Raw genomic sequence first — 11,949 nt, forward strand, 5'->3', positions numbered from 1 at the left:
GAATTTCACATATTAAAAAATGTAGTTCGATTCGGTTTGACCACCAAATCGAACGGTTTCCACCTCTAAATAGAGTAGATCCTAACATTATCAATCTATCAGCTTCTTTAAAAAATAATATTAGAAATATACGGAAAATTTTATAGCAATATAAATGATATTCTCCATTTGTTCACACTACGATTTTATAATCATAAACATTTTTTTAATGCTAGTGAATCTCACATCATTTTTCTTTCTTATTTATTTAGGAGACCTAATTTTCAAAAAGAACCAATACTTAAAAAGAATATGTACTTTATCATATAGTAATCTAATTATTTTAATGGCAAATATCAATTTGTACCAACTTTAAATGTTGTATCAATTTAAATTTAAATTTTGGGGATTGTGTCAATTTAAATCACAAATTAATAATTGTATTAATTTAAATATTGAACTTTATAAGTATATCAATTTAAACATTTAACTTTCATAATTGTATTCATTTAAACTCTCCGTTATGTTTTATTTTAATACACTTATGAATGTTCGTGATTTAAATTAATATATTTATGAAAGTTTGTTGTTTAAATTAATACACATATAAAAATTTATAGTTTAAATTGATATAATTATTAGTTTGGGATTTAAATTGATACAAATTCTAAAATTTAGGATTTAAATGGATACAACTATAAAGTTTAAGGTTCAAATCGATACCATTTTAGTTTAAACATTAAGATTTAAATGGATATAATTCTCAAAATTTAATAAATTGATATTTGCCAAGTAACACCCAAATTTTTAGAGTACTTGGTCACACAAGCAACCTCGAAGGAATCATCTTGGCGAAGAAAAAAATAGCCAAAACTCTCTTTGCGGAAAGCAGCTGTCATTTGTGAAACGAACCATCTTTGTCAACCCTTTCTCATCATCATTTCACTCTCACGGCTTACTCCCTTTTACTTACCCTCCGTTATCTCCCTTCTCCCTTTTCCCAACCACTTATAATAATCCCCCCTTTTTCACAATCCACTACATAAAATCTTCCTTTCCCTTCACCCCTTGCCCTCGCCGATGAGAATCCCCTGTTTTATTGGCGGCGTATAATCGGAGGCGGAGCATGGCGGCGGCGGCCGGAATTGGAGTTCGGAAGAAGAAGATCTTTCCTCATGCTTCTAGCCTTGCTTCCATTGAGTCCTTATCTCTGCCTCTTGTCTCTGCTTTTTTCTCTTTATCTCGTTTTGAAGTGGCTTTGTTGCTGCAATTTAATGGCTGACGATGGTGGTTGATTTTTTTTTTTCCAGGTTCAGGAAATTGTATTAACAGCTGATATTGGATGTGCTGAGTGTCAGAAGAAATTGGCCAATATACTTTCTAAAATGAATGGTGAGTTTCTACTCTGTTTTTGGGGAATTTCATTCCATTTTTTTAGTTTGCTTTTGTTCATCTATAGAATTTGGTCTTTTAGCTCTGTTTTGTTTGATATTAATTTGGGCTTGTTTAGAAGTGAGAGGAGAGAGGAGAGAGGTCAAATTTGAGTAAAATTTAGAAGTCGTTTTGGGAAAATTGGGCATGGTTTGATAATCATTTAGCCCTTTCGTAAGCTTGGATTTTAATGCCCAAGCCTGTTTTTAGAATTCAATTAGAAATGTTTCTACATTTTACGAGTAAATAAATGTAAATTTTAAAATCTAAAAAAAATCATTATTAAATGCAAACGGGATTTTAGACTGTTGTTTAAGAAAATTAAGCTCGTAAATACTATCTTTACCTTTCTAGAGTTTATTTATTTTAATATCTACTCTTTACAGATGTTTTAAAAAAGTTTTTAATAAGATTGTGTTTAATAACTATTTTTCTTTAGTATTTGAAATTTATACTTATTTCTTATTAATATTTTTCGAGTTTCTTCCTATTTAAAACAAATATTTGAATTTTTAATCTTTTTTCCTTCGAGAGACTCTCGCTTGATTTTTAAAAATCTTATTGAGGATGACAAAACAATTGAAATTCATATATGTGAAAGTAGAGTTTATAAATATATTTAAAAAAAAAATAGAAAAAACAAATAATTAGCAAATTGGGTCCTCAAAAACTTGTTTTTATTTTTTAAATTTAGTTGAGAAAAAATGAAATTTTGATCAAAATAGTGAAAAAACAAATAAAGAAATTATAAAAACCAAATGATTATCATATAATTTGAGCATAATCGATTTGATGATTTTTGTGCTGGTACAGATACAGAGTCTGTGGTGGTGAATTTGTTGGACAAGAAAGTGATATTGACTCGAAGATTGCAGATTCCATCCAGAATTTCAACGATCAAGAGATTGCTTGGTTCTCCTTGCAGATAACTATAAATCTTATAAATAGGATATTATCTTCTTCAATCACGTTGGTAGATAAATAAAGGATCCCACTGCTCGTTCTGTAGCTTCAAAGAAAAAAGTTAAGATATTGCCCTTTTTTCCCCATCTCTTTGAATATATTTGCATAGAATATTAAATAGTGCCTTTTGGATGCAACAAAATCGTCGTACTACTTCAAAAGATGATATTTGTCGGAGCTGAGCACTGTTTGAAGGGTTGTATTTAGCTGGAAACTTGATTTTAGTGTAACATAATCAAATGTTTAATTGACGGCTTTCCTCTGAATGGTGATCTTGTTTTAAAGTTCTTGTTTTTCATTGTAATTTGTCTGTTTGTGTCGATTTCATTTGTTGTATGATCAAAGTGTTTTTATTAAAGTTAAATTATTGTATAAAATACTATTAAATACTACTATGAACTAGTGAGTCAAAGGAAGTCTTTGCTAGAGTTGGCCACTGAATTGGTCGTTACAAGTGGTCGTGGATGGATATAATTATTGGAAACATTGGAATGATGGAGAATTGGTTATTTTAAAGTTATCTACCGTTATGAGTTTAAAATTACTTTTACTCCCTCATGATAGTTCAACCGTACTAAAAGGAGGGTTAAAATAACAATTACTTCTCAATGATTGTTGCAACGTTATCCTTCGACTTTTAGGAGCATTACAATTTTAACCCTCTAATAAATTTTAACTCCCAACCGTTGGGTTTTATGTCCTAAAACTCGTGAACAATAGAACTTATTTTGAAAATTCAATAAGTTGTTATTGAATAGATGTTTTGCTTATTAGAAATCCAATAAACCTAAAAGTCCCTTGACTATTATATGAGTAAACTTTATGTGGAAACATAAAAGTGGATCAGGTTCGAGTAAATAGTCAAAATGATCTATAGTATATGAATACGGTTGGATGCCTTATTCGGGTAATACTATTGGATGCGGTCTACTCTGTAGTTATTACAAAGAGTTGTAAAGTGCTACGAACGATGTGTTCCTAATTAGTACATGTTATGACACGAGGAGTGGGGACGTCCCTGTGCAAAAGGGTTTGTACAAGATCGGATCACGAAATCAGACACTATTACATTATAACGTTGTTTACTGTTTAAGACTGACTATCTCAAACCGATTACCTAGGTAACTTGACCTTAATCCTAAGCTAACTATGAATTCCCGTTTATTTGGGATTATCCTTAGATTTGCATAGGTGAGAGTTGGCTCAACAACGCCGACTCAATAAACTCCCATTTCAGAGGTAAGACCGGATAGATAGCTGGGGATATAGGGTGCAAGAAGGAATTCACTCCTACCCACTGTTTAGGGTTAGTAGATAGGTTGTTTCAAGTGTTGATTATGGGTCTTGAACAAAGGGCCCCACCCTCTCATTGGCCTAAAAGGGACTCAGTTTATTGATTGGATCACAAATCAATTGTTCATTAGAGGATCAGTGGGACTTGAGGAACGAGAAGTAATCTCGGGGGGTAAAACAAAGATTTGACCCAGCCGTTATTACGAACAACATGTGAAGGGTTAACATACTAATCATGGTTATATCGAGTGGACATAATATATCTACAGTGAGGGGAGTTCAACTATGGGCTTTAGTGGAGTGACCCATTAGTTAACGAATAGGGGTTAATTTTGTAGGTCCACGAGGTCCCCCTACTAACTTGTAATTGGATTAGCTTTAAAGTAGCGTGATAAGTTAATCTGAAACATTCAGGTTAGAATTAAAGAAATTTGTAATTATATGAGATATAATTACACGTTTAATTTTAAGAATTAAACCGAATTGGATAATTAATATTTAAATATGATTTAAATTTATGAAGGTGGATTTGTGTAAAATTAATTTAATATTTGATATTAAAATTAATTACAAATATTTAAAAATTTTAAATAATTAATTATTAATTTTATTAGAAAAATTAATTTATGAAATTAATTTTGTAATATTAATAATATTTTCAATTTTATAAAATAAATTGATTTATGAAATCAATTGAAAAGGTTGAAAAAGATAAACAAAACACGAAAATGGGAAATCGGTTTTTTCCATTATCTTCTTCTAGTTGCTCGCTCAAAACCCATCTCTTTAAGCTTCAATTACTTCAAGCATGAGCTGCATCTCATGCAACCATCTTCTTTGCATGATAGTCTGTAATATATTGAGAAGATTGGAGTGAATTTGAGGCATGCAATTTATAGAATTTTTGCTGAAAATTCGTGTGAAGAAGGTGTTCTTCAATTAGGTTGTTGTTGTGAGCTCTTTTTCAAATTCCCTTCATTCAAGCTTATTTTGAGTCCCACAAATCAATCTAAAGCACCAAGAGAATAGTGGGGAAGATCTTGGGGTGGTCTACAACGAGATTTAGAAAAAGTTGCAATTGAAAATCGAGATTTCAAGAGGACTATAAAGGTATGACTTGAAACTCACTTACTTTTGCAATATCATGCTTTAGTTTTTGCCAAAACTAATAAATTAGAGTACTTATTAATCCTTGTTACTTACGCTGCTTGTTGGGGTTGATGCCCTAAAGTCTTGTGTCCTGTAGTTTGTACGAACGCTTATGTTGCATAATATATGATATTTTACTTCACATCTTGTTTTTTGTTCAGTTGCTTGTTTTATTTGCTTTATCACAAACCAATAAACATAAAATCCTTGGTTATTTGTATGTGACTCAAGCATGTATGTGGTGACATACAAGTGGATCATATCTTGAGTGATAACCAAAATGGTCTGTAGTATATGGATATAGGAGGGAAACCTTATCCTGGTAACTCTACGGATGTGACCCGCTTTGTGGAATGGTCATAAGTGTTGTGACTTGTCACAGATGGTCTGATCGTGACCATTCATGTTGGGGACATGTGAGCGGGAGAATTCTATACAAAAAGTTTGTATAAGACCTGATCATGAAGTGTTAACGTCTCGTTATATAACACCATTCATGATAGAGACTTCACTTCACTAAGATGACCATAGGTAACATGATCTCAATCCTAAGTGAGTTGAGAACTCGTGCCATTGAAAGCGATCCTTTGATTTGTATGGGTGCGAGTAGCCAGGTCGCCGATTCAAACATACCATTTTGAGGATTCGTCTGATTTGGGAGCTGGGAACTCAGCTACACAAGATGAAATTCACTCTTTCCCCAAGGCATAGGTAAGTAGATAGATAGCTCCTCCCTTAAGGGTTGATTCCGAGGCTTGAACGATATGGCGCCACACACCTTCTCTTGGCCCAAGAGGTGTTCACACATAGTTGGACTATGTTGTATTGTTCATTAGAGGAATCAATGTTACTTAAGAAGTGAGATGTAACTACAAGAGCAAAACAGTAGTCTGGCCCAGCTGTACTTACGAGCATATGTGACGGGTCATCGTACTCATGATTGATTATATCTGATGAACACAGAAATATCTTTGTGGTAAGAAGAGTTCATCTGTTGGTCTTTAGTGGAATGCCCGATAGTTAACGGATGGTGGATCTCATGGCTAAAGAGTTTAGTCAGCTATTCATGGACCGTTGGAGCTTCGAGCCACAAGTCCATTAGGTCCCCTGGGTAGCTTGGATAAAGTCGAGAATCAGTGCTTGGGTTAATTTGAAATGTTCAAATTCACAAGAGGAAGTGCGATTATATATGATATAATTAGACTGGTTAATTATATATATGATATAATTGGCTAAATGTATGAAATACATTATTTTGGAGGAAATTAGATATAAATATGGTTTATATCAAGTAGAGGAGAAATTACTATAGTAGATATGTAATATCAAACTATAGGTTAAAAAATATAATATGATTGTATTTATTATTAATTAATTGGTTAATTAAATGATAATTAAACCAAAATTACGTCGGGCGCATGTTAGTGGAAATGTGTCGGTTATTGTAACCTATGAATTAAAAATGAAATTGGTTTCATTTTGAATCGTTCACCGAATTGTCTGAAAAGAAATAGAAGGTGCGCGATGGTGTGAAAAGTAATTGTTCGTTTAATTTTGAGAGCTATATGATAGTCACTTTGTGCCTAAACGATCGTCCACCTTGTGCCTAAATGATCGCACGCTAATTCCTACACGATCGGATAGCTTTCCTAAATGATCGTATAGTGTTCCGAGTTTGCTAAATGATCATATACTTTTTCCTAAATATCGTTCAGTAAAATCTACACGATCGTGTAGTTTCTCCTAAATGATAAGCATCTTGCTATATGATAGCGTCTTTTTCCTTCCCACATGCATATCACATATACGATCTATTCTTCCTCCTCCTTCTACCAAATTCACCAAATACCACACTTTGGGTTCTCACTCCGAGAATACTCGAGGCTCTTTTCTGGTGGTGTCGTCCCCGCTGCGTTCGTAATTTTGTAGTTGTTCGTGTGCTGCAGTTGATGCATCTGCTGGGCGTTGGTTGATCGGGTAGGGGTTTTCGCTACGTTGAGTTACGAAGTTTGAAGACTATCTTCAACTGATATGGCAACTCTCTCCCTTGTAATTTCTTGTTCATAGCATGCCGATGATTACTGTTTGTTTGCATAACTGTGCGTTTGAACGTATTTGATGTATTTCGGTCATTGTGAAATTGGAGCGATCCGAACACGCTCATGGAACTCTTCGGTAAGAGATCCTTCAGCTGACACAATCCAACAATTGGTATCCGAGCATCATTTAAGCTTTCAATTCGGTTTAATTTTGGTGTGGTGGGTGTTTTTCATGAGTTATATGAAACTGTTGCACTTATATGGTTTTATGAGTTTTGGCATTTAATTTCTCTCTAATTTCTTTATTAAATTTGTAATTGGTTATTGTTCGATGAGCTTATATGTGTTCTCAGGAATCTCTAATTTATTTGGAGTCATTAGAGTTGAAATTAAGTTGTAATTGAAGAAACAAGTGAAGAGGCCGAGTTGCAGATTCCAGTTTTTCAGCCTCTGCTTAAATATCGCCGTTGAGGTTCAATGCTAGATGATCATTTAGCTACAGAAGCAAGACGATGTCAAGAAAAGCTAGACAACCTTGTAGCTACAGACGTTGGGCGTTCAAGTGTTGTGTGCTACACGATCGTGTCGCTTTGAGCGACAGCTAAACGATGCATTGAAGTGCTATGCGATAGCGCTATACGACTAGTTACCTTTTTGCGCGCGCTAAACGGTCAAGAAGAGGCGCTATACGATGGCGACAACCGATCGTATAGTATTTGTCTAGTGCTAGACAATGTCGGTGCACGATAGTGTTAGACACTAAGTAATCATGTAGCATTCTTCGGCACTAGACGATGACACTATGTGATAGATGGAAGACACTACACGATCGTGTAGCTTGGTCAGGCATTATACGATGGTGCTATACGATCAGACAAACGCTAAACGATGGTCGTTATTGCTACACGATGAGCCTCAACGATATTTCGAGCATGGAGCGAGATGAGCCGGTTTGACTGGTTCTCTTGAGGTCCAGTCCGATTCAGCCTCAAATGGTTTTTAGCTGGTTCGGTTCAGACTTTTCTAGTTTGGTTCAAACAGTTCGGGCTGGTTCAAGTTGTTTAGGTTCGGTTTGGAGCGATTCGAGCGGTCTGGAAGCGGTCTTGAAGTTATTTTATAATAATTAGGCTTTTGTTTGCTTGTTTATGTCAAAATTAAAACCATATTAGCATGTGTTTAATTATTTATGTATTTGATGTATGTTATAATTAAATAAATCTTGTATGTGCATACAGTATGCCATGTAGATTTAAAATCCCACCGTAGGAAGCATGTTACATACATTGAAAGTATGTTATAAAATGTTATAATGTATAGTATGCACGTTAGGGTTTCTTGTGTTTAATATAATTGTTATATTAAATATTGAATACCTTTAATGTATGTTATGGATGTTTACCATGTCTAAACTTTTGTAAGCTGTTATAAAATTGGGTTAGACATTTAAAACCCATAACAAAGAACAGTTGCATGCTCACGTAGGTTAACCACTCGTTTTAATAGTTAAAATAGGTCGTTAAACTTGTAAAACTCGGGTTACAAACTCAACCGGTATATAATCCCGTCGAAGGCTGGGTGTATTTAACTGTTTACGGAACACCTCCTACCTGGGGATTATGACCGAATCATTGAGTATTGTTAACCGATTTTATAAGCATACGTGAGCGATGTGAGGTAATAAAAGGATTTATCACCTAGACATCGTAGGTTAAAATCCAATTATAAGCATTATACTTGGATAAACTACGTAGACTTAGGGTTATTTTTTTTAGCCAAAAAAGAACCTAAGTATAAATTTACCCTTTTTATATAACACTTCGGTGGCAGTTCAAATAACTTCTATATGATGAGGTTATTAGAAAACTTCAGTGGAAAATTGATAACATATATGATATGTTATTCTTAGCTCTTACGTCCCTAAGAGTTCACAATCTAGATTTAAGCAGTATTTCGTGTCACCCTGAAAGTGACCTCCATTCGGAAAGTATTTTTTTGCTTAAATTTAGGTTTCGGTGAATAAGGGAAAGTTGTTCGAACAGAAATCAAATATATGATATATAGATTTCAATTGCCACGTCTCCACATAGTTCACACCGTGAGATTCACATGATGCTTCGTGTCACCCTGGAAGTGACCTCCATTCGGAAGGTGGATGGATGCGTCAATACCAAGGTGAATGAGGGAAGTAGTTCATAGTAAGTGGGTGAAGGAAATGTGTTAACATATCCTGCGGTCTCTTCTGTTAGTTTGGACCATGAGATTCCTATGTTGCGCCTGCTGGTTAGTTTTAAGCGGCCCTTTGCTTGTCGTTTAATGATGGTTATCCCCTCAGAGGGTTGTAACATAGGATTCGAAACAACTCAAGTTCTAGAGATAGATAGGATTTCTTAGGTCCATTCTTAACCTTGACTCTCCACTTCAATAGCATAGTTGGGGCCGACCTCTGACGTCTGAAAACATAGGGTTACACTTATAGAATTATTAAGTGTTAGTAATTTCTGACCAAAAGCGGTACCTAAATGACTACCAGAATATAAGTTCTTCTGGAGATAGTATTTAGTCAAGAATGTTTTGTTGTAGTATCGTTGCAAATAAATAATGGTTATGGGTACATTATTATTGATTTGCTAAAACTTAATTGGATTTAAAAGTAATACACTTATAGAATATGTTTATAATTTCAGAATGACGAGTTCGACAATACAATTGTTGGTGTCAGATAAACTGATTGGGGATAATTATATTACCTGGAAATCAAATTTGAACACTATATTGATGATAGACGATTTACGGTTTGTCTTAACAAATGATTGTCCTCCCATTCCGAGCTCTAATACAAACCAAATTGTTTGGGATGTGTATGATAGATGGATGAGGGAAAATGATAAAACCCATGCTTATATACTCGCGCAGCATATCTGATGTTTTGGCGAAGAAACACGAGGTCTCTGGTTCAAGTCCAGGATGGCCCAGCTCAAGGGGATACAAAAAAGTAATAAGAGAGGCACATAGACCAATCAATCGTATCAGAGTAAATAAATAAAAATAGAAATGGATAAAGAAATAGTGAAGTCCTCGATACTATGAAGCCCGACTCCGAAATTCTCGAGTGCCCGTCTGCTGCTAGGTCCGGGAATGGCGCCAGGCCTAGGGGATATCAAGATAGGATGGCTAGTGGTATCGAAAGAGATTATGGAATCTCTATGAGGGATGTTTGGGCAACCGTCCTTCACCCTAAGTTATGATGCCATAAAGTACGTATAAAACAATCGCATGAAAGAGGGGGCCTCTATTCGTGAACATGTCTTGAACATGATGGTTCACTTTAATGTGGCGGAAGTAAACGGCACCGTTGTTGACGAGAGAAGTCAAGTCGGGTTTATTCTATAATCTCTTCCGAATAGATTTATGAAATTATGTATGAATGCACTCATGAATAAAATTGAATACAACTTGACGACTTTGCTGAATGAGCTACATGCTTACCAGACTATGTTAAGAACTAAAGGCCTGGAATCAGAAGTAAATGTTACTAGTGCTGAGAATAGAGAAACGACCTCCAAGCCTGATGTTGCTTTCTCTTCACAGAGTAAGAGTATTCTTGTTAAGAAGAACAAAGGGAAAGGGAAGAAGAAACCCGCTGGAAAGAAATATAAGAAATATGTTGCAGACAAAGGGAAGTGTTTCCAATGCAACAAAGAATGGACACTAGAAGAGAAACTGCCCTCAGTACCTTATTGAGAAGAAAACAGAGAAAGCTAAACAGGCAAACTAGTTCATGAGGATCGCTTGCTCAACTTGACCAGTGGGAGATGTTGCTGCTTGATGATAACCTTATTTGTTTTTGTTATCTTGTAAATAACAAGATGTATATTTTTTTTTTGTAAATGAAATATTTATTTTCGAAAATTGTGTTTGTTTTATCTCATAACAACTTCTATTAAGAATCAAACCATTAAAAGCCATTTGCAAAGATTCAGATATTTAAAAACGGCTAGATCAGAGTATAGAAAGTTTAAAAATTTCTAGATCTAACTGTTAACAAGAGTTGTTAAGACAGGTCAAATGCGTCTTACTCAAATAGTTGAGAGTACCTTAATGTAGTGGGAGGAAAGTTCCTGGTCATTGTTGAGAATAAGATGCATTCCCATATAGTTTAATTAAAAGTCTATTGTACACTGACAAGTTTCCAATGATTATCTCATCTAAAGTGTTTGAGAATCACCTAGTAAGACTAGCAATACCAGATTGATAACCTAGGGCAAGTGGAAGAAATATCAGGTATGAGATACCGAATAGTAAACTGTGGGTATGGGATGCCCTAATTTATTGTATTTCTTTATAAAACTCAGAAATTCATTCTTATATATTAGATATGTAAGTTACCACTTGAGTTTTAATCCAAGTGGGAGTTTGCTGGGTTTTATGTCCTAAAACTCGTGGTTTGTAAACAATAGAACTTATTCTGAAAATTCAATAAATTGTTATTGAATAGATGTTTTGCTTAATAGAAATCCAATAAATCTAAAAGTCCCTTAACTATTACATGAATACTTGAACTTCACGTGGAGACATAAAAGTGGACCAGGTTCGAGTAAATAGTCAAAATGATCTATAATATATGAATAAGGTTTGGTGCCTTATTTTGGTAACACTATTAGATGCGGTCTACTCTGTAGTTATTATAAAGAGTTGTAAAGTGCTACAAACGATGTGATCCTAATTCGTACATGTTATGACATGAGAAGTGGGGGCGTCTCTGTGCAAAAGGGTTTGAATCGGACCACGAAATCAGTCACTCTTACTTTATAACGCTATTTACTGTTTAAGACTGACTATTTCAAAGCGATGACTTAGGTAACTTGACCTTAATCCTAAGCTAACTATGAACTCCTGTTTATTCAAGATTATCTGACCTTAATCCTAAGCTATCTATGAACTCATGTTTATTCGAGATTATCCTTAGATTTTCATAGGTGAGGGTTGGCTCAACAACGCCAGCTAAAAAAACTTCCATTTAAGGGGTAAGATCGGATAGATAGCTGGAGATATGGAGTGCAAGAAGGAATTCATTCATACCCACTATTTAGGGTTA

The 11,949-nt window shown here is 34.6% G+C and overlaps 1 protein-coding gene across 1 annotated transcript; it reads left to right on the plus strand.

Moving 5' to 3' along the window:
* Positions 1-814: 814 nt before the first annotated feature.
* Positions 815-2,639, plus strand: LOC120081691 (uncharacterized). Its single transcript, XM_039036779.2, has 3 exons — positions 815-1,198; positions 1,290-1,371; positions 2,224-2,639. Exons 1-3 carry the CDS (start codon positions 1,106-1,108, stop codon positions 2,337-2,339), a joined length of 291 nt encoding a protein of 96 aa, XP_038892707.1. The 5' UTR covers positions 815-1,105; the 3' UTR covers positions 2,340-2,639.
* Positions 2,640-11,949: the final 9,310 nt, after the last annotated feature.

The sequence above is a fragment of the Benincasa hispida genome, chromosome 7, assembly GCF_027475165.1.
Source record: "Benincasa hispida cultivar pf3 chromosome 7, pf3_genome.v1.1, whole genome shotgun sequence".
Taxonomy (NCBI): Eukaryota; Viridiplantae; Streptophyta; class Magnoliopsida; order Cucurbitales; family Cucurbitaceae; genus Benincasa; species Benincasa hispida.

What these genes read in the sequence shown, in the direction of transcription:
- LOC120081691 (XM_039036779.2), top strand. Translation starts at nt 1,106, where the DNA reads ATGGCGGCGGCGGCCGGAATTGGAGTTCGGAAGAAGAAGATCTTTCCT. An exon ending in AGTCCTTATCTCTGCCTCTT is followed by an intron (nt 1,199 to 1,289) that starts GTCTCTGCTTTT and finishes TTTTTTTTCCAG; the next exon opens with GTTCAGGAAATTGTATTAAC. An exon ending in TATACTTTCTAAAATGAATG is followed by an intron (nt 1,372 to 2,223) that starts GTGAGTTTCTAC and finishes GTGCTGGTACAG; the next exon opens with ATACAGAGTCTGTGGTGGTG.